General features: G+C 46.3%; 2 protein-coding genes and 1 long non-coding RNA gene across 7 annotated transcripts in view; 2 read left to right on the forward strand and 1 right to left on the reverse strand.

The window, feature by feature from the left end:
* HNF1B (HNF1 homeobox B) overlaps window positions 1–3,671 on the forward strand; it is a 70,955-nt gene extending 67,284 nt beyond the window's left edge. For all 5 annotated transcript variants that reach the window (XM_077969405.1, XM_001112182.5, XM_077969406.1 and 2 more), the window contains 1 exon segment: window positions 2,706–3,671. In XM_077969405.1, the coding sequence (XP_077825531.1) occupies window positions 2,706–2,726 (21 nt within the window). In that variant the 3' untranslated portion in view covers window positions 2,727–3,671.
* SYNRG (synergin gamma) overlaps window positions 1–22,743 on the forward strand; it is a 334,879-nt gene that overhangs the window by 160,575 nt on the left and 151,561 nt on the right. The gene's annotated exons all lie outside the window — the stretch shown is intronic.
* LOC144335472 (uncharacterized) overlaps window positions 1–22,743 on the reverse strand; it is a 63,417-nt gene that overhangs the window by 11,424 nt on the left and 29,250 nt on the right. The gene's annotated exons all lie outside the window — the stretch shown is intronic.

The following is a 22,743-nucleotide window of genomic DNA, read 5'->3' on the forward strand; positions in this document are numbered from 1 at the left end:
TATCTAAGGTAATCTCTTTTTCCTCAAGCTGCCCTAACCTGTATGTTTATTTTTCTATGGAGTGCTCATTTCTGCCTAAAGTTGTATTATATGTGTGTGTGTGTGTGTGTGTATGTGTGCATTTGTTTACTTGTTTATTATTCAAAGCCTTCACTAGGAGGTAAAGTCTGTGAAGACGTGGGCAGGGTCTTGTTTACAGTTGCATCTCCAGTGTCTAAAAAAGTGCTAAGTACGCAGTAGGCACTCAAACATGTGTTAAATGAATTCACGATAATCACCTACTTCAAAGGGTCCATGTAAGAATTTGAGGCAGTGATGGTTCTGAAACCCTTAGTATGGTGCCTGGCACACAGTAGGACATCGATAAATGTTAGCTCTTACCATTATGTAACAAATCCTCTTAGAGTGAGGATGCCCTTCACATTGCCACAGCTACCGCACCTTTCAGATGGAGGGCCCCGCGGTCTCTCAGAGATCTTCTGGGCCAGGCCCCCGTGGGGCTGCATGTGCTGGGCCTCCAGTTCTAAAAGACCACAGTGCACCCCTTATCAGATGTTTGTGTTTAGACTCTGAAGGGGGCAAATAACTCTAGTTCCTTTGACAACATTTTGGGCTCTGCCACCATTTTATTATGTGAGCAAACATTTGATAGCTGGGAAGCCCATCCCTAATGACAGGTCATAGAATCTCACTGGCGTCTCCTTATCTGCCCTTCTTGTTTGCTCTTCTATTGAAACCTGCAAGGTCACAAGCCGTTTTCTCTCTCCTCCACCTGAAATCTGAAAATTGGAAAAAGGCTGATAGTGGGAAGTAAAGAGACTTGAGAGTGGGGGTGGGCCAGGGGAGGAAGAGGAGGCAAAGGGTATCAGAGGACCCTGACCAACGTCTCAAGAATGTAGAAGGATCAGAAGCCTGTCTCCTCACATGCACACACTGCTCAGCTCTACTCTTTTTTTTTTTTTTTTTTTTTTGTGAGACCGAGTCTTGCTCTGTTGCCCAGGCTGGAGTGCAGGAGCGTAATATTGGCTCACCACAACCTCCACCTACCAGGTTCAAGCAATTCTCCTGCCTCAGCCTCCCAAGTAGCTGGGACTACAGGTGCGCACCACCATGCCCGGCTAATTTTTGTATTTTTAGTAGGGATGGGGTTTCACTATATTAGCCAGTCTGGTCTCGATCTCCTGACCTCATGATTCATCCACCTTGGCCTCTCACAGTGCTGGGATTATAGGTGTGAGCCAACGTGCCCGGCCTTCAGCCCCACTCTTAAGAGCACTGAGGAGCAGCACGGGCTTGGGCTGAAGAACCCCATGTTAATAATAACAGTTGTGCCAAGGACCACTCTCAGGACTCTGCAGGTGTTGACTCGTCGAATCACACAACAACTCCCATTTTATAGGGGAAGAAACTGAGGCACACAGAGAGTGACTTGTCCAAGAGCACAAAACTTCGTAGAAGGCTCCCCACCTCCAAGCATGATTGAAAGAGCACACTCTGAGTGGTCACCTACACAGCTAGTTTGAGGCTGTGGCTCCACACTCTCCTAGTTCTCAAACCTTGGATAATTCACTGACTCTTTTAGCCTTGTTTTCCTAATCTGTCAAATAGACATAATGGTATCCTCATATAGGGTTATGGTTGGAGCACTGATCAATGTGGTAACAGTGGCCTTTAGTAGTATTTGTAGGCGTGTGTGTGTGTGTGTGTGTGTGTGTGTGTTTGGGGGGGATCTTGAGAGAATAAGCCACTAAGTCAAAGGCAGAACCTTAGATGCCAACAAAAACAAAAGGGAAGGAGGAGACACAGGGAGACAAAAAGACTCCCCAGAAGTGAAAAGGAGAGCAGGGACGCTCCATGACGGTTCAAATGAGTAAGGCCCAGGCACTGGAGGGCGAGGCTGCCCTGAGTTGGGTGAGGTGGCTTCTCTTGAGGGCTTCTCCAGCCATTCTGGGGTCTCCTGCCCTGGTCCACCCACAAGGATGGCATCAGAGGCCTTCAGCCTTTGGATCCTTTCCCTGGTCCTCTGAGTTTCTTATGCCAAAGTAAGAAACCTGTAGAAAGCACTTTGCAATTTGCAAAGCTCCTTCCTGATGAGTAGTTTGAGTGGTCATTTTCTCATGTGCTTTCTGGCCTTGCGGCCCTAGGGGAGCAGCACTGGCACACCCTGGGAACTTGTTAGAAATGCAGACTCTTAGGCCCACCGCAGGCGTACAAGTCAGAATTAAACCAGAATCCACATTTTCACAGGCTCCCTGGTACTCGTGGGTCCATTAAAGTTTGAGAAGCATTAGTATAGGAGACCTCAGCTCTTAGAGGTCTTAGGAAGAGACTCTTGTGTCCATGAGAGGCAAGAGCTCACCATCCAGCTGCCTTTTCAAGCACACTGGGCACTCTATAATGCCACTGTCACAGAAAGAGGGGCCCAACTTCAGGATTAAGGTCAGCAAATTAGGACTATTTCAAGGTCCTCAACGATTCACTTCTCTCTTCTGAAGTGGCCGGGAAAGCCGGCTCCCAGGTTTTCCTGCAGGAAGTGCGCCTCAGCATGAAAACCGCGGAACTGAGCAGACACGAGGCCCCCAGCCCTCCACCTGCTGCCCTTTGCTGGTGGAGTTCGGCATCAGCTCCCTTAGAGAAGCCAAACTAATGGCCCATGTCCCTGCCAAATGACACAGCTGAGCACTCTCCCTCCTCTCTCTCTGCAGTGTCCTCTGCAAGCCTGGTGATGCCTACACATCACTTACTTTGTGCGCAGCAACAAGGACCGTGTTTTCCACACCATCAGCCTCTGGGCAGCTGTCGTGGAAAAGCCCAGTGACCTGACAAGCACCTGCGAGAGGTCCCTGCTTACCCGACGGACGTCCTGCTGGCACCTCAGACAATCCACTCTCAGGAGGCGCATCCTGAAACCCAGCTTCCCTTCTATGCAGTATTGCCACGATGCCTCTCCCACGATGTCACGGACTCCTGTCTGTCCTGGAGGTGGGAGACAAGGAACCGCCGAAGAGGAAGCAAGAAAGCCGTACTGTCTACGTTGTGATCCTTCATCGAACAAACTGATGCGAAAACTTGAATCTGTTACTGAAACGAGGAGAGGAGGACACGTGCTAGTGAACTGAGCCAAACACACTGTAAATATCTGCAGACTCCCTCCCCCGCCCCCATCCCAAATGATCTTGAGATTTCTTTTAAAGAAGTAAATTTGTCCAATGGCTGTAAACTATAAACTACTGTAATTAAGTGCAATTTCCCCTGTGTGTCCTCTCCCCTCTGCCCTGTATATAATACTAAAGTGTCTAATAGTTTTCTTTGTAAAGGTCAGAGTCAAAATTTCAAAAGTGATCTGTCCCCTCTCTCTTCCTTCATGGAGAAACACCCTAAGTGGGAAGTGAAGCCGCTTGTCCCCTCCCTCAGGTCTGGACACTCATGGGGATGGCATACCTTGGACTGACTACCAGCTAACTCCAGTCTCCTGACATTAAGACACACCTCTGGATCCCTGGAGGGGCTGAACGTAGTGTGTCAGAGTAACGTGCCAGCTTCCTGTGGGTCAGGAGTTCAGCCGTGCACTCCCTCACAAACCCCAGGGCAGGGAAACTGGCTGTTTGATAGCAGAAGAAAAAGTTGCAGTCTCAGAAAGCCTTCCATTAAAACAATTTATTTTATCACTACCCAGAGCCTCATATTTCTGTCTCTGATACTTTCCCTGCCATGGTTCCACCAAGGACCCCTGGCCTCTGGTCTCCTTGGAATTTTCTGTGTACTCCGCTGGGATCATGTAGTGTGTCATCTAGGGGTGTAGAGAGGCGGGTGGCCTTCTCTTGCCATCATTGTTCCTGGTGTCTTTGTGTAGGCTTCACTGCTAATTGAGGTAAAGGAGAGTTGATTTCCCCAGTAAGACTCCACGAGTCACTCAGAGGGCATCTGGCTGGAGCAGGAGCTAGCACCCTTTTCTTCCCTGCAACTCACAGGGGTAAAGTCACAGAGTCAACTCCTGGTGGGTGACCTGTGTGATAGAAACAGACAAAAAGTAGGATGAATGAAAACCCTGCGGGTAAATTGTTTAGCCTCATTTAAAGCATTAATTCCAGACTTTCTTCCTGCCCTCCTTTTCCTTCCTTTAGAGCTCTCAGTCACTGAGTGAATGGGCTCTTGTGGACATCACCTCTTGCCCAAGATTCTCTCTCTGGCGGGGATGCTAAGGAATACAAATAGTCCAAACAGTAAAAAGCCAAAGGCCCAGAGACTCCATCAGCAGGGACTTTACCACAAATAATTCAGTGCTGACTCCAGGAGAAAGGAAGATGGACCTGTCTTCTTTGCTGTTTTCTTTTTTGCCAAACAGCATAGGCCTACTGGCCTGTGGCTCTTCGCTTTTAGGCAGAGCATGTCCCAACGGAAGTGGAAGCAAAGATTGTGCTAACCAGGCCATGAGTAATGGACTTTTTTCAAAATCCCATTGAAGTGGGAGATTCAATTTTCAGCGAGCTGGGCAAATTTACTGAGTACCTACTCTGTGGCCAGGAATGGATGGATATGGAAGTACTGACTTTAATTGATTCCTAGCTCCCCCTAACAGTATAATTTGGGTTGAAACAGTCAAGAGAAAAATTCATGACTGGGTTGAGGAGGGCTGAGGACAAGGCCAAGCACTACATATGGAGAGAGGCCAAGATCCCCTTTCATTAGTTGAGCTGTCCTGTTGGATGGCTCCTGTGAGCTCCGGGAAGAGGAAGGGAACACAGGCCTCAAGCTCCAGCCCCAATTGAAGCCCTATATCTGGACTCGTGTTGTTTCTGGAAAAGCAAGCATCTGCTTTTGGTAGATTTTAGATCTTGCATTTAGACCCTGAAAACCCAGAAGGTCGTATTTATCTAACAGGTCATCTGGGCAGAGGTGTAGATGGAAGACAGGGAGGAGGGCTGGGTTGGGGACAGTCTCTAGAGAGTTTTCCTAACCAAATCCTGTTTGAACCAAGATATGTAGACAGCTGACCCTGGCAACTGAGAGCCCCAAGGATGGTTAGCTTCACCTTTCTAAATCAAACAGGGACCTCCCTCCACTGGCTATACAAGGGCCCAGGGGAATTACACACTCTGAAGATTCATTGGCAAGCTTCCACCCCCACACCTTCCTCCCACCACCTGATGGACCAACCATCTCCAGGGTCTTTTCATACCCTGACCCCAGGCTCACAGACAGACGGTTCCATTTTTATCAGAGCCAGCTGTCACTTTCCAGGGTGAGCCTGGGGAAGGCAAATTTCATTTTAACATCCATGGATAGGAAATAAAATCAGTACTGAAAACCTGCCTTAAACTGTATTAAACTTCTCCATGCTAACCAGTTACGGGGTATTCCACCTAGGCAGAGATACTGCAGTGTAAGCTGCTGAATTCAGGTAGATAAGAAAGAATACAAGGCAGACAGTCAGGGAATCTGAGCTCTTGGCCCACAGTTGGGGGCAAGTCTTTGAATTATCTTTGGAGCCAGAATTCCTTGATTAGAATCTCCAACTCCACCATTTAACCTCCCTGGTCCTTAGTGTCCTGCTATGTGAAGCTGGAATGATAATGGTAGTACCTACTTTATAAGGTTGTTTGAGAAGTAAGAGGGTTAATATATGTTAAACACATAGAACTGTATATACGATGGGTATTGTGTGTCAGTATCATCTCATCTCAGAGTGCCTTCTCCTGTAGTCTCGTGTAGTCTTCTGGGTTTGGTTGACATTCCCAGATAACTTCATCACCAACTTGACGTTTGCTTAAAAAAAAAAAAACAACTGCCAATAATTGGTAACATGTTTTTGTTCATTTGTATGGTATATGGCAAATCTCAGTGGTAAACCAAGGCTGAGTCGGGAAGGAAGGGCCTGAGGAGAAGAGAAAGGCTTCACTGGGGAGAGTCTTTGTCCTCCTTAGGAAAAGAAGAAGATAGAACGTGATGATCTTACATGATCTTACATGTGGGAGGGCCACAGAGAGCACTGGGAAGATGGAACTAAAAGTGGCTTCGTGTTCTAAAAAGTGGGTTGGGGATCATGGCGGAGTCCAGTGAGCAAGGAAGAGTGAAGGTCAGGAAGAGGTGGGAGCTAACTTCTGTCCCAGGAAAATCAGGGCCAGTGTGTCCCTTTTGACTTAGGAATTAATTCAAACACGCCATCCAAAGCTGCTCTAGAAAATGAGATATGACGTATCCATGTCTTCACACTTCAAACACATCCCAACAGCATCACACAGGCTGAATATTTATGAGAAATTGCAATCAGCTGAACCAAGTGCCTGTTCGGTCCCTCCTCCCCACCCCGCTCCCTCCTCTTCTTCTCCTGGGCGCAGAGGTCATTCTAACTGGACAAATACTGGATTGTCTGCTGAGATGTATAACACGACTATTTTACAAATGAATCTTTAGAGTGGGCAGGACTTTGCACGTGCCTGGATGAACATTCCTTTTTCCTGGATGCGTGCCTACAGAGAAAACACTTTCAAAGGGAGAACCCACAAAGCAAATACGAGGGGGACAACATCAAAAGCAGGAAACACTAAAACAGGCTTCGCACAATCTGCATATGTACGTTTATGCCAACAGATCACGCAACACAAAAACAAGATGTTTCTTTCTGCCGTCTTTTATTTTTTCACCAGATACACACTGTTATATTCCCCAAAGAAACATTTCTTTCCAGTGCTACATTGTCTTGACATCATTAATGAACTGATATATTAAACTATCCCCAATTAATTATGAAGGTTGAAGGTAATAAATGGATAAAGCTAATTTTTCAAAAAGACCAGAAAATACCAGTATAAGGAAAACATGTCAGATTTCCTGAGCCATTACAAGATCTTCTGTATATATCTTTGCTTTTGGAAACACATAATCCAAAATAATATTTCCCCTTCATTTATTCAAGAAATACTTACTGGCACTTGCTGCATGTTAGGCACTATCGTTCGAGACACTGGAGATACATCAGTAGACCAAATACATAAAAATCCTTACCTTCATGAACCCTATATTCTAGTCACGGAGATAGCAAATAAATACGTGAATATGTGTATGTGTATGTGTGTGTGTCAGATGATTTAAAAAATCAATGCAAATTGTAGCAGGTAAAGGAGATACCGGGAGTAGCCATCTATTTTTATTTAGTTAGTTTTAATTTTTTTTGAGACAGAGTCTCACTCTGTGACCCAGACTGGAGTACAGTGACGTGATATCAGCTCACTGCAACCTCCGCCTCCTGGGTCCAAGCAATTCTCCTGCCTCAGCCTCCTGAGTAGCTGGAACTACAGGCACATGTCACCATGCCAGCTAACTTTTGTATTTTTCAGTAGAGACAAGGTTTCGCCATGTTGGCCAGGCTGGTCTGGAACTCCTGACCTCAGGTGATCTGCCCGCCTTGGCCTCCCTAAGTGCTGGGATTACAGGCGTGAGCCACTGTGCGCAGCCTGGTAGCCATTTTAAACAGGATGGACAAGGAAGAAGAGAGTGGCCACAGAGAACGTGACATCTGAGAGCCCCAAGGTTGCTGAGTGAGCCACGTGGACACCTGGGAGGAGAGCATTCCAGGCAGAGGTAACAGCAAGTGCAAAGGCCCTGAGGCAGGAAAGAAACGTATATCAGAGCAGCTAGAGCAGAGAGAGGGGGAAAGTTCTGGTTCACAGAGGTAAGCAGGTGCAGGGGCACAACGACAAACGGCCTTGTGGCCATTTGTAAGGACTTCTGCCAACTGCTGTAAGAACTTTGGCTTTTACTTTGTGTGAGCTGGGAGCCAGCAGAGAATTTTGAATACAGTAAGGATAAGATATGACTTATGTTTTAAAAGGATCCCTCTGACTGCTGAGCTTCTGGGAAAGGGCGTGCCAAGAGTGCCAGCAAAGAGACTATCAGGAAGTTGTTGCCATAATCTAAGCATGGGTGATGAGAGGTGATCTGATTGTGTATTTTGAAGGTAGAGGATTTGAAGATACCAGGATTTCCTGATGGTTTAGGTGTGGAATGTGAGAAAGAGAGTGATCAAAAACAATTCCAAGATTTGGGCCCTAAACAAAGTAGGAAATAGAAATTAGTGTTGTTGGCCAATTGTGGTGGCTCACACCCATAATCTCAATACTTTGGGAGGCCAAGGCAAGAGGATCTTTTGAATCTTGGAGTTTGTGACCAGCCTGGGCAACATAGCAAGACTTTGTCTCTACTAAAAATTTTAAAAATCCAGGTATGGTGGTGTGCACCTGTGGTCCCAGCTACTCAGGAAGCTAAGGCAAGAGGATTGCTTGAGGAGGTCAAGGCTGCAGTGAGCCAAGATTGCACCACTGCACTCCAGCCTGGGCAACAGAGCAAGACCCTGTCTCAAAAAAAAAAAAATAAATAATAAAAATGAAAATTTAAAAATCCCTGCTGCTGTAGAAAACGAAAAACAATGTTACACAAACATATGCTCTATCTTGGTTATTCTTTAAAGTGGTACCTTAGGAAGCATCTTAGTTGTATGTTATGCTGTGATGTGATATTATCATATCCCTAATATGATGTCAGGCTCTTCATATCCCTAATATGATCCCTAAATGATGTCAACCAAATGACATTCATTTGGTTGATGTATTAGTCTGCTCTCACACTGCTATAAAGACATACCTGAGACTGGATAATTTATAAAGAAAAGAGGTTTAATCAGCTCACGGTTATGTGGGCTGTACAGGTTTCTGCTTCTGGGAGGCCTCAGGAAACTTACTATGATGGTGGAAGGTGAAGCAGAAGCAAGCACGTCTTACATGGCAGGCAGGAGGAAGAGAGAGAAGGGGGAGGTGCCACACACTTTCAACTGACTAGATCTCCTGAGAACTCTAGCATGAGACGGCACTGGGGGATGGTGCTAAAACCATTAGAAATCGCCCCCATGATCCAATCACCTCCCACCAGGCCCCACCTCCAACATTGGGATTTACAATTTGACATGAGATTTGGTCGGGGACACAGAGCCAAATCACATTAGTCAACAAGTGTTTATTGAGTGCTTACTATATGCTACATACTCCTTCCTCTAGGCATGGGAAGAAAAGCAGTTTAAAAAAGGTCACTTCCCTATGGGGTTTATATTCAACTGGGAGGGAGCCAACAAGAACTAAACAATATACTAAATGTATACTAAATAAACAAATATATGGGTGTTGATACATACTAGAAAGAAAAACAAAGCAGAGAAAGGTGAAAGGGGAGGGTGGCTAAGGAGGTGGATTCATATTTGCATGGGTATCTTTACTTTGCTTTCCAAGATAGGATTTCTTTTTTTTTTTTTTTTTTTTTTTTTTTTTTTTTTTTGAGACGGAGTCTTGCTCTGTCACCCAGGCTGGAGTGCAGTGGCCGGATCTCAGCTCACTGCAAGCTCCGCCTCCCGGGTTTACGCCGTTCTCCTGCCTCAGCCTCCCGAGTAGCTGGGACTACAGGCGCCCGCCACCTCGCCCGGCTAGTTTTTTTGTATTTTTTAGTAGAGACGGGGTTTCACCGTGTTAGCCGGGATCGTCTCTCGATCTCCTGGCCTCGTGATCCGCCCGTCTCGGCCTCCCAAAGTGCTGGGATTACAGGCTTGAGCCACCGCGCCCGGCCCCAAGATAGGATTTCTTTTGGGCATCCTGACCAAAAAGATAACTGAGTGAATATTTCTGAATCACCTGCACTGCCTGCTGAAGACTTCGTTTCCCTACTGCTTCCTCCTTTAGGAGATTCTATCAGTTCCCCCTTGCTGCTGTAACAAATTACCAAAAATGTGGTGACTTTAAATAACAGAAATTTATTCTCTTACAGTTCTGGAGGCCAGAAGTCCAAAATCAGTATCACTGGACCAAAATCAGGCTGTCAACAGGCTGTCACTCACTCCAGAAGCTTGAAATTTAGGAGAATCTTACCTTGATTCTTCCAGCCTCTATTGGCTGTCAGCAGTTCTTGGCTTGTGGCCACATCACTCCTATCTCTGCCTCCGTGGTCACATTGCCCTCTACTCTGTGTCAAATCTCCCTCTTCCTCCCTCTTATAAAGATACATGTGATTGTATTCACAGCCCACTGTGTTGCTTAGGATAATGTTCCTTAATCACATCAGCAAAAACCCTTTTTCCTTTTCATGTATCATTTACAGGATGGAGGGATTAGGACCTGATATCTTTGGGGGTCATTATTCAGCCTAATACAGAGACTTTATCACAAACCCACACATTCAAAGCTAGAAAAGAGAACTTAAGGTGATATTTTCTTTTGTACAACTTTTCCATTATAATTCAGCATTATTTTCAAAAAATAGGTTGTCTTGTCCAGGAAACATGGATGGTAACAAGAAAGACAACTGTTTCTTAATCATTACAAAATCTACTTTCAGCAGCCACACTTTGGGGCACTTGAATCAACAAGTCAATGAAAAACTTAAGCATGTTGCTCATGTTTGTATCATGGAGACAAAACAATAGTTTGCCACTGTAGTTAGGGTTAACCATTTATCTGCTCATTTGTTCATCTAGTAAATATTTACTGCTGCTGTATAGAGTTATGGTTAAGAGCTCAGAGTAAGGAGTCATTCAAATCTGATTTGAAACCCTGACTCTACCCCTTACTAGCTGTGAGATCTTTGGAAGGCAACTTAACCTGTCTGAATGTTTCCTTATCTGAAAATGGGGTTGTCTGGGGATTAAATGAGATAGAAGATGCATAAAGTCTTTTGCTTGGTACGTAAGAAGGTGCTCAATAAATGTTCGTCATTAGCATCCAATTCAGGAATACAACATGAGATAGCACAATGGGCCCCTTCCCTACTGTCACTGTCTTCCTCCCACCAGAATATAGGTTTTGTGAGAACAGGCGTGTGGTGTTTTGTTCACTGGTTCGTCCCCAGCTTCCGGTACCTGACACCCATTGGCACTTGGTAAATATTCTCTGAATAAATGAATGTGTGTATGTATATTATGGGGTTTACTAGTTTTGTGTTTGGAAAATGACCCCAATACACACCTCCCACCACCACTATCACTATCACTCTCTGGGGCCTCCCAAGATTCAAAGGAAGAAGCAAGTCATTGGTATGACTTCTATCACTGGGGATAAGGAGAAAGAAGAGATGAAAATGGTAGTCCTGGGTGGTGTTTTATGACTAGTGTACTACTATGGATAGTTGGAAGTGTAACTTGTTTAGTACTAAACTAAAAGTGAAAGTTAAAATAATTGAGAGAGCTAAAGAAAAACAGGCCACCTCTCAAACTCATTTCAGCTTCGAGCTGGCACTAAAAGGGGGGGAAATCCCAGTACTTATGCCTACCCATGGGTCCAATTTCTGTATACCATCTGCAAATACTCCTACTATTCACAGAGAGAAAATCAGATTGCAAACTTCTTAAGGACAAAGACCTTATGTTATGCCTACCAGCCTAACCCAGGTTCTTCATTCCTTTGACTATATTCTTTGTACATTTTCAATATGCAAAACACATAAGTGTGGCAGGGAGACCCCACACTTGAGTGTGAGTGCTCACTCATTCAACAAACCTCTTTTGCACACCGACTTTGAGTCAGGCATGTTGGTGGGTGGTGGGGATTCTAAAATGTCCTGAAGGAGTTCCCAGCCTGGCTGGGGAGACAGATAACTTAGCAAGTGATTTCAATGACAGGGTGTGGGTGTTAGAAGGCATACTGATAGGACAATAGAGGAAGTTCTGCTTGGATGGCAATCAGAGAAGGTTCCTTGGTAGATATGTAAACTGTATCATGAAGAATGAGTGACAGTTCACCAGGTGAATGGGGAGCAGAGGATAGTGGAGGAGGCATTCCAGGCTAAAGACCCACAATGCAAAGCGAATGTCTAAATCAATAAGTTCATGGTGTTTCAGTCCAAATCTTCTGTCCTCACTGATTCCGCCAACCCAGCTCTGCATGCCTGAGACCCCTGCCTGAACTTCTCTTGCCCTGGCTCTGTAAATCATGATCTGACAGAGTGAAATGTGCTCTCCAGGCTGCAGGGTGTCAGGTCAAGGTAATGGGTCACTGGTCAGCCGGTGCCCCAGCAGAGTGAACCACGGCCTGAGAATCAAATATGTAGCCCCCACATCTCAGATGAGCAGAGGTGGGGCATAGGGTAAAGCATGTGATGTTTACGTTCAGAAACTGCAAAGCTACTAGCTTGCGAAGTGTCATTACATCTGCAGGTGGAGGGTAATTTTCCTGTTACTCAAGGTCTCCTAATCGGGCTCTGATTGGTTTCTGGGGAATTGTTTTATGACCCAGAGCCAGGCAGCGATAGATAGGAGATGTGGTTTGGTGGGCAGCAGTTTACAAGGCAGGAAATTGCTTCACTGGGCACAACCATTCATAAGAAACACCTCTGGGAAAAGGAGACCCGGGATCCTGGCAGGTCCGCCCCTGGCCATCTGTTTACATCAGCAGCAACCCACGTTCCTGGTTACACAATGTGGCAGCGTCATTTTGACTGGGGGATCTTTGCCCCGTGGAAGAATAAACACATTCCTCACTCTCAATAGAATTAGCAGACCTCACAGACTTTTCAGTGAGTCTCCTGGAGGCCTTAATGTCATAGGAAGGTGACTCTAAACATGATTAGCTGTACAACCTCACTCATTCCAAATTCAGTTGAATTTTCCTTCAAGGACAGTGAAGGCTTAGATGAAGACACTCCAAAGACGAAGGGTGGAAGTGATAACACTTTGTCAGGATTGTCAGTTGCCAAAGCCACGCCAAGTTTCTTAGGAACAATCCATTAGGGCCAGGCATGGTGGCTCACGCCTATAATCTCAGCACTTTGGGAGGCTGAGGCAGGCGGATCATTTGAGGTCAGGAGTTCAAGACCAGCCTAAATAACATGGTGAAACCCTGTCTCTATTAAAATTACGAAAAAACAAAATTAGCTGGGCGCAGTGGTGTGCTCCTGTAATCCCAGCTACTCAGGAGGCTGAGGCAAGAGAATCCACTTGAACTCAGGAGGCAGAGGTTGCGGTGAGCTGAGATCGCACCACTGCATTCCAGCCTGGGCAACATAGCAAGACTCTATCTCAAAAACAAAAACAAAAACAGGAACAATCCATTCACTGGCTTAGGGGTCACTGGTCAGTCTGGGTAGGAGGAGGCAGGGCTGTGGGTTGTTCGGATACATTGCCCGCATTTCCATTGTCCCATCAGCTCTGCAGTTCCTTAGCTGAGTTCTAGAGTCCAGAGTTTTTAGCATCTAAAGCCATCAAATCCGCGTGTGCCATGGGAAGGAAAGATAAGGGGCAGTGGCAGAGTCTCCAGAACTATAGCTACTTGGGAGGCTGAGGTGGAAGGATCGCTTGAACCCAGGAGGTGGAGGTTGTATTAAGCCAAGATCATGCCACTGCACTCCTGCCTAGGTGACAAAGTGAGACCCTGTATTAAAAGAGTCATGCGCCAAAGCTTCCTCCTCCCCACCCTATTTGTAAACTCCATCTTACTCCCATCCTGGCGAGGTGAGCTTCATTCACCTCCCTAAGGTCTCAGGTTCAGTATCTTTGAAATGGAGAGAATCATGGCACTTAACTTCACAGCCCTAATGTGAAGACTAAATGATATAACGAATTTTCTTACTCTTTTTTTTTTTTTTTTTTTTTTTTTGAGACGGAGTCTCGCTCTGTCGCCCAGGCTGGAGTGCAGTGGCTGGATCTCAGCTCACTGCAAGCTCCTCCTCCCGGGTTTACGCCATTCTCCTGCCTCAGCCTCCCAAGTAGCTGGGACTACAGGCACCCGCCACCTCGCCCGGCTAGTTTTTTGTATTTTTTAGTAGAGACGGGGTTTCACTGGGTTAGCCAGGATAGTCTCGATCTCCTGACCTCGTGATCCGCCCGTCTCGGCCTCCCAAAGTGCTGTGATTACAGGCTTGAGCCACCACGCCCGGCCTGAATTTCCTTACTCTTAAGTGTGTTTGCACACTTAAGGTTTGGTGCATTTTCTCTTGGGCAGTCGAGCAGGTGGAGGGACTTGAGGTGAATTTCATTTTATGTTTGTTTTTACTTTCCATATGAGGAATCATAGACAATCTATTGTTATCCCTGACTTAGTCCAAGACCTACTAACCGTATTCTTAGGCTATTGGGCAGAATATCCAGGAGCAGTCAGTGGTAGAAAGCCCTGGGCTTGCCCCATCTGAACATGTTTTGTTTGCTTCTATAGAGACCATTTGTTTAATTTTGTCTCCCACTTGCAAATTCTAAAGGGTCCCAGACCATGCCATTCTTGCTTACCACTGTATCTCCAGGACTTTATACAGTGCCTGAAGCATATTAGGTTCTCCATAAAGACTTGTGGAATGAATAAGAAAGTGCATTAATGTGTGAGTGAAAAAAATGAAGGCATCACACCTCTTTAAAAACTTAAAAAAACACTAATACGGTGAATCCATAACAAACCTGTATGGACTTGGGATCATATAACTTCTCCATTACCAGCTAAAAGGTAGTCTTTTTATCTGGTAAAAAGCAATTGCGTCAGGGAACACTAACTGGGGTATTGTGCTAAAGCTACCAAGGCAGTTGCAAGAACAATCCCTAGACCAGGACCCTTTAGATAGATAATTAGTTCAAGTATCTGCATTAGCTGTTACTTGTTTTTGTTTTTTTTGAGACGGAGTCTTGCTCTGTCATCCAGGCTGGAGTGCTGTGGCGCGATCTCAGCTCACTGCAACCTCCGCCTCCCAGGTTCAAGCGATTCTCCTGCCTCAGCCTCCCATGTAGCTTGGATTGCAGGCATGTGCTGCCATGCCTGATTTTTGTATTTTTAGTAGAGACGGGGTTTCACCATGTTGGCCAGGCTGTTCTCGAACCCCTGACCTCAGGTGATCTGCCCGCCTTGACCTCTCAAAGTGCTCAGATTACAAGCGCGAGCCACTGCACCTGGCCGTGTTAGTTGTTGTGAACTCCCCTCAGGATCCCATGCTCACTGCTGCTTCTGCCCTACTCATTCTCTGTGAAGGAGACTACAGAAAGATTGATGGCCATTGCCCCAGACATCTAGGGAATATGGTCACTGGCCACCTGATCTCCAAACCCTGTTGTAGGGACCAGGATAAGCCCAGAGGTGGAGGGATGGTCCTGTGAGGTCAGACTGAAGGAGTGTGTGACCAGCGCAGCATAGGTCAAATCCAGAAGAGTGTTTCCAGATCAAGGGCAGGGGCCATGCAAATGTGTTAGAAATCCACTTTGGGGTGGTACCCTGAATGTGGTACATTTGGGCCTGATGTCCCAAAAGGCAAGCTTCTCAAACTGGAGTAACAGGGCAGTGAGCCAGAGGTTGCAAGAAGTCACAGGAAAGATGGCTCATCTTCCTGGAGTGTCCATTTTATTCAGATATAAGAAACGTTAACTGTATTTTTCTATAAAAGCAAACTGATGGATTATGGTAGAGAACAGAAAATTTAAACATGCTTTTAAGATAAAACATGGGGCTTTGAAGAAAGTTTCTGTTTGCAGCGATCTAAAACCCCACACCCCTTGTGAAGTGTAAATTCACTCTCTGCCACTAATGGTACTTCACAGGAAAAGCTTCAGAAGTGCTGACTGCAAAGAACCACACAGAAAATGCCACCCATGGACACTGCACCACACTGCCCACACATACACTGCCAGGCCCCCACTCCACACAGCAAAGTTCCCCTCCATGAGACAATGGCATTGGGATGCAACAGCCTCTTATATCACGTGGGTTGACTCTCTGTCCCCAAGAGATCAACTGGCTATCCTTCCTCCTGCAGGTTCTCAGAGATATCAGACCCTGTCTGAAAGAAGGAGCTACACCCACAATGTTAATTTCTCTATTCCCACTGTCCAGCATGCTTGGCACAGATGAGGCATTCAATTAATGTGTGTTGGGATGAACTGAACTCCAGACAGATGCCTCCACCTCCTCGTTCCTTCCTCCTGAGGGTGGAGGCAGCTGTGGCCTCAAATCCACAGGCAGCCCAAACCAAATAGTATGGGACACAACTAACAAGCACAGCTCCAGCTAGGGCCCAGTGGTGGCCAGTTTCACTTCTTTTGTTCCCAGAGCTAAAGGGCTGAAAAATCCATTCCAAGCGAAGATACTAGAAATTACTTTTATTCCCATTTTTGAGAGGAGGATACAAGTCATAAAGGAAAAGCCTCCACATGCTGTTAGTTGGCAAGTTATCAGCTCCACTCTGGAATATACCAAGACCAATGGTGGATAGGTACCTGAGTCTCTGGCATCTGTGGTAAGCTCACTCTGGGCAAACTTACCCAAGACTCCAGGCCTCTGGTTGTCAAAGGAGCTTCCTGGGGTCCCCAGATCCAGCTCTTCCTCTGCCCTCCAGGGAAGTGAAGCTTCACTGGGTCTCCCCAACTCCAGCATAAGCCCCTGAGAGTGGGAATGGTGTCCAATTAATCTTTGTAACTCTACTGCTTAGCAGAGTCTCTGAACATAAGATGCCCTGAAGAAATATATGCTGGTAATGATGACACCATTCACCTATAGACATTTGACAAATATGTATGTTCTGTGCAGTCTTTTGGGCCTAGGAATTCAATGATGAATCAGAAACAGTCTCTTCCCTTAAGGGGCCATAGCTTAGTAGGGAAGGCTAACAACTGCCAACTGCAATATGGTGTAAACACCATGACAGAGGCCTGTACAGAATAAAGAGGCAGCACGAGGGCCCTCCAGGCAGTGCAGGTGCTGCCTGCTCTCTAGTTGGTGGACTCAGTAGCTTCAAGTGGGGGCTTTTAAAGCCATTGAGGTGGGCTCAGTCTTCTGTAGTTGAAGTCATGGGGGGTGAGGGAGAGGGAGGGTCATGTTTGAAGGTGGGCTTTCACAATCACAGGAATGCCCAGCGTGGGTGGGCCAGAGGGTGACCTTCTCATCACCCTGTAGGAAAGTGAGGCCCAGCTAACACCTGTTGGAACAGGTAACTCCCATTTGCCCATTGTCCTGTGTTTGCAGAGGAGGAGCAGGGAACTCCGGAGAGTAAGAGGGAATGGGTCACAACCAGGTGAGTCTCCTTTTGGCACCACAAGCATTAGCACAGAGATAGGGCGGCTGCCCTGGGCAGGATTTATAACTCCAGATTTCAAGGTCTTATCATAAACAAGCTCTTTCTGAATTGCAACATGTCAGGGGTAGGGGGAGCAGACAGACAGAGACAGACTAGAGAGCGGTGTTGGGGGTGGGGGGTGTTAGAATGTGGCTGATAGGGAAGTTGTGGGGGAGAGGTGGAGCTATTCATGGCTAATATTGTATGGAACATGGAACTGGTTAATAATAATGCTTTGCTTCTTATCCCATTCCCATGGCCCAACCATGAAAGGTAATAAACATGATTTGGAACATAGTGAAATCCTGGGGCAAGGCAAGCCCAGAGAGGCAAGCATTGTTTTACGCAGGCTCCTGCTCTCTAGAACTTTCTGCCCCACTCCATGGATTCCTCATCAGTGCATTTTAGTGAGTGTGAGTAGGGGGTGGGTGGGCAATGTCTCTGGTCATTACCTAAGGCTTCTGAGCTGTCACCGGGAAATAGCAAATTGCCCACTCATGCTGCTTTGGTGGGGAGAAGGGGTGAAGCATGGGGCAGGAGTCAGGGAGGCACCTGTCAGAGGTGTGATTGGGGACATCAGGGCAAAGTGGAGAGACCTGCTGTGGCCCCTCAAGGCACCAGTGCTGCCTCTGGATGCCTCTTTCTCTCTTCAAGTCTTCCCTTGACTTTCATTCTCACCGGATGCCAGCTGAATAAAGACAGTGACCAAGGGAAGCAGCCTACACTCCAATTGGCCCTGGACCACACTCCTGTAAACCACCTTGAAGGGAGGGGACTAGGTGTCCCCTTCACTGAAGGCCTGTCACTAGCCCTTCTGGACTTTGGCCTGGTCTTCCTTCTGTTCAGACCAGGTGGGATGGCAAGCTCAGCAGGGGCTGAAAGATGCTCCTCGGAGGATCCCCAGAGCGTGCCTCCCTCCTCCTGCTTCTCCCGAGACATCAAACACACCAGGCCTGGGTAGGCAGGCGGAGTTAACAAACACAGCGAGGCTTGGGAGAGGCTTGGAGGCCTCTCCTTCAGACTCCCAATTCCAGCCTGAGCAAATCCCCCGTGACTTCAAAGCCAGCAGCTTGTTTGCCTGGCCACAGGGCAGCAACAATGCTTTCCCTTTTGACCTAAGAAAGCATCCTTGGGGCTAGGCACGGTCACTCACTCCTGTAATCCCAGCACTTTGGGAAGCTGAGTTGGGTGGATCACCTGAGATCAGGAGTTTGAGACCAGCCTGGGCAACATGCTGAAACCCCACCTCTACTAAAAATACAAAAATTAGCTGGGCATGGTGGCAGACACTTGTAATCCTAGCCACCCGGGAAGCTGAGGCAGGACAATCACTTGAAACTGGGAGGCGGAGGGTGCAGTGAACCGAGATCGCACCACTGCACTCCAGCCTGGGCGACAGAGTAAGACTCCATCTCAAATAAATAAATAAATAAATAAACAAACAAATAAGCATCCTCGGCATCATTGCTGGAGGACTGCTGGCCAGGGTGTGGAGTGGAGAGGTCACTGACCTAAACCCTGCTTAGGGGCTCTGAGGTAGGCATTCCTGCCAGCCTGCCCTGCTGATCCAAGACCGGGGGATGTGTTGGGTAGGCCTGGTAGAAACCGTATCCCCATACTCCTGGAAAGCCTGACCCAGCCAGGACTCAGGGCAGAGAGAATAGGCCCACCTCAACCCAGCCGGGCATGGCAGGCCACATCAATGCACCCGGGAATGGAGACCACACCATGCACTTGCCGGGCCCCTGACGGCCACCCTTATTTCCAGGGATTCACACCACAAATGTAGCAGTATGTGTGCTTGTCTGTGCCAGGTGCATGTGTGTGCACAGAAGTGTGCACATCCCGGCCGGGCACAGTGGCTCATGCCCGTAATCCCAGCACTTTGGGAAGCTGAGGTGGGTGAATCACCTGAGATCAGGAGTTCAAGACCAGCCTGACCAACATGGCAAAACCCTGTCTCCACTAAAAATACAAAATTAGCCGGCTGTGGTGACGCATGCCTGTAATCCCAGCTATTTGGGAGGTTGAGGCAGGAAAATCGCTTGAACCCGGGAGGCGGAGGTTGCAGTGAGCCGATATTGTGCCATTGCACTCCAGCCTGGGTGACAAAGTTAAACTCTGTCAAAAAAAAAAAAAGAGAGAAAGAAAAGAAAAGAAAGAAAAGAAAGAAAGAAAGAGAAAAGAAAGGAAAGAAAGGAAAGAAAAGAAAGAAAGGAAAGAAAGGAAGGAAAAGAAAGAAAAGAAGGAAATGTGCACATCCCAGCAATCCCAGACATCACCACACGGTTCTTTAGGAACTATGCTCTTGACTCGCATCTTGAAAAAAACAAATCTATGCTTGATCTAAAAGCAACGCCTCCTATTGCTGCTATCACCAGTTTAAAAAATAAAATACAAGCAAAAGTCAGAGAACTATATATGAGAAGCAGTAACTTAATTCAACCTGTCAGCTCAAGAAATGAAGAAATCTCTCGTAGGACAGGAGGCTTACTTACCCTTCAGTTAACTTCTGCCAAGTTGATGATAAAACACTCATACTTTCAGGGATCTTCACATTGAAGTTTAAAAAAAAAAAACCCACATTATAGCATCCTGCACCCAGTGGATCTTCGACAAGATGTTTCGGTAATGATTATGATGATTTTTTCCCTGAATAAGGGCCCCCATGTATTCTCTATCCCATGCAAGAGAGGGTAAGGAGAGTGTCTAAGCTCTTTCTGAAGATTTGGCCTCACCGTTATGACAGTGTAGGTTAAGTGGAGCTGTTTGGACACTAAAGTCACCCTGAGCTGGGTTCACATTCTTGATTCTATCACTTATTCCCTATGTGACCCTGACTACACTAACACTCCAAGCCTACGTTTCCTCATCTGGAAAGGAGCTAAAACCTGCTGGCAGTTCCTGTCCTAAGAAAGTAATCATGTTCTTGGTGATTATAATAAGAAATCATTTGGCAAAGAACAGCTCATGGACAGAAACCCAGGACTGGGGCTGCACACCCCACACAGATATCCATTGCAGCTCCCTCCACAATTTAGTGAGACAGCGTAAGATAGTGGTTAAGAGCACTGGAGCTGGACTGCATGAGCTCCAATCCCACTCTGCCACTTTTAGCTGTGTGACCTTGAACAAACACTTAATCTCTGTGCCTCAGTTTCCTCAACTGTAAAACAAAGATAATAACAGTATGTACCACACAGGACTGTTGTCCTTTGGATGAAATGAATTAACATCATGAAATGAGTTCACATCTATAAAGTGCTTAGAACAATGGGTGGCACATTACAAGTGCCACATGTTTGCAGTTTTTATTATTGCATTGTCAACACTAGATACATACACCACTATCCTTGTGAATACTGCACAGGCAAAGTTACAAGTATTCAGTGAATATGAGGAGCATGTGTTGGGGTGGGGGATGTTTACTGATTTGTAAGTATGAGTTTTAGAGCAGGCTAGGTAGAAGGGAGATATGGGTAGCTAGGATTTCAGTCTCAAAAACATACCTCGAAGTTGATTTGTGCTAGTCAGATGGAAGCGTGGATGCCAATCCCACTAAACCAGGAGGTGTGAGACTGAGCTGAGGAGAGCACTCCTGCTGTCCCTTCCCTTCCTGTGGATCTTCCAACATCAAGTAAGGTTTTAAAAAATTCATGAAATGGTTTCATGTAAGAAATTGAGGCTGGACGTGGTGGCTAGCACCTGTAATCCCAGCACTTTGGGAGGCCGAGGCGGGCGGATTACTTGAGGCCAGGAGTTCAAGACCAGTTTGGCCAACACGGCAAAACCCCGTCTCTACTAAAAATACAAAAATTAGCTGGGTGTGGTGGTGCACGCCTGTAATCCCAGCCACCTGGAGGCAGAGGCATGAGAATCGCTTGAACCCGGGAGGCGGAGGTGCAGTGAGCCGAGATCACGGCACTGCACTCCAGCCTGGGCGACAGAGTAAGGTTCCATCTCAAAAAAAAAAGAAATTGAATTTTAATTCTATAGTAAAAATCCCAATGTACCAGTGTTCTGAAATTTGAGGATGGTGTTTTTTCCTGTCCTGGGACAGCAGTCCTAATGACTTTCCCTACCCCTGACCAAGCAGGTGTTTCCTGGTAACCTGCTGGCAGCCTCCACGCTGCAGGTGCTGCCCCATTTGTCTCCAAAACAGAGTAGATTTCTGTCCTGGTCCTTTCCCCACAGACTTTGCTCTGTTTTGGAGAGCTCCAAAGTGCTGCAGGAAAGGGTATAGGGGATGAAAGATTAAAAACAAACAAATATACCTCCATGGCTTCTGGTCTGAATGATGAGGCAATGGGGGACAGTTTGTCTTCGTGTTCTGCAAATGCAGGCCTCGTTTTATACAGAAGCCGTGCTTGATCACATTTATAGATGGCTAATTATGAAGTAACAACACACATTATTAAATTTAGTGAGGATATATATAAAGTCCTGTCTGTAGAAGCATTTTTCTTCTCTTTCTTAACATACAAATAGTATATTTTCAGAAATGCAGTTCAAATAAAAAATATATGGAGGGCTTAATTAACCCTAAACTCACCACAAATCAGCAGTGTGTCACAGCTACTAAAGACACAAATCTAGACGGCATCAATAGAAGTGACTGTGTTCAGATGATATGAGGCCCATTTTGTTTGCAATCCGAATACATCTTAAAAATCTAGCCATCATTCTCTCTACTTTTGTTTTCTTTTTTTTTCTTGAGACAGAAACTCACTCTGTTACCCAGGCTGGGGGCAGCAATGTGATCTTAGCTCACTGCAACCTTCCCCTCCCCCACTCAAGCAATCCCACCTCAGCCTCCCAAGTAGCTGGGACTAAGGTGCATGCCACCATACCCGGCTAATTTTTGTATTTTTTTTTTTTTATATAGAGATGGGGTTTCACCATGTTGCCCAGGCTGGTCTCGAACTCTTGACCTCAAGCAATCCTCCCACCTTGGCCTCCCAAAGTGCTAAGATTACAGGCAGGAGCCACCAAACCTGTCCCCGTCTAATTTTTGTATTTTTTGTAAAGACAGGTTTTTGCCATGTTGCCCAGGCTGGCCTTGAACTCTTGAGCTCAAGGGATCCATCTATCCCAGCCTCCCAAAGTGCTGGAATTATAGGCGTGAGCCACTGCACCCGGCCTAGGCAACATTTTCAAGAGGGCCATTGACCAACTAGAAAGCACTGACAGGAGAATGACCAGGATAGTGAGAAGTTTGAAAACTATCTCATTCAGACAATAACTAAACCTCCTAGAGACAGGTAGTCTGAGAAACTAACAAATATGTGAAGAGCTGTCATGTAGAGGAGAAAACCTAACTCTCTAGATCAGTGGGCAGACTGTGGATTCACATGAGAATTTATTCAACGGCTTGCTGGTGAGGTGAACCCATCCCTGGCAGTTGGTAAATGCTGGAGGATGATCTGTCAGGGATGCAATACAGGGATAACTACATTACATAGTGGGTTGGATTAGACAAGAAGCCATTCAACTCTAAGAGTCAATGAATCTGTTTTTAAAAAATTAGAAATAGAGTCTTCTGTTTAGGCAAAATAGGATACTTGCCTAAAACTCCCACTGTTAAAAAGTCATTTAAATGGGTAAAAGCATTGTTTGTTCTGAAGCATTTCTTTTAAAATGCACTCTACAGCCAGGCGTGGTAGCTCATACCTATAATCCCAACACTGCGGG

This window comes from Macaca mulatta, chromosome 16 (genome assembly GCF_049350105.2).
Source record: "Macaca mulatta isolate MMU2019108-1 chromosome 16, T2T-MMU8v2.0, whole genome shotgun sequence".
NCBI lineage: Eukaryota > Metazoa > Chordata > Mammalia > Primates > Cercopithecidae > Macaca > Macaca mulatta.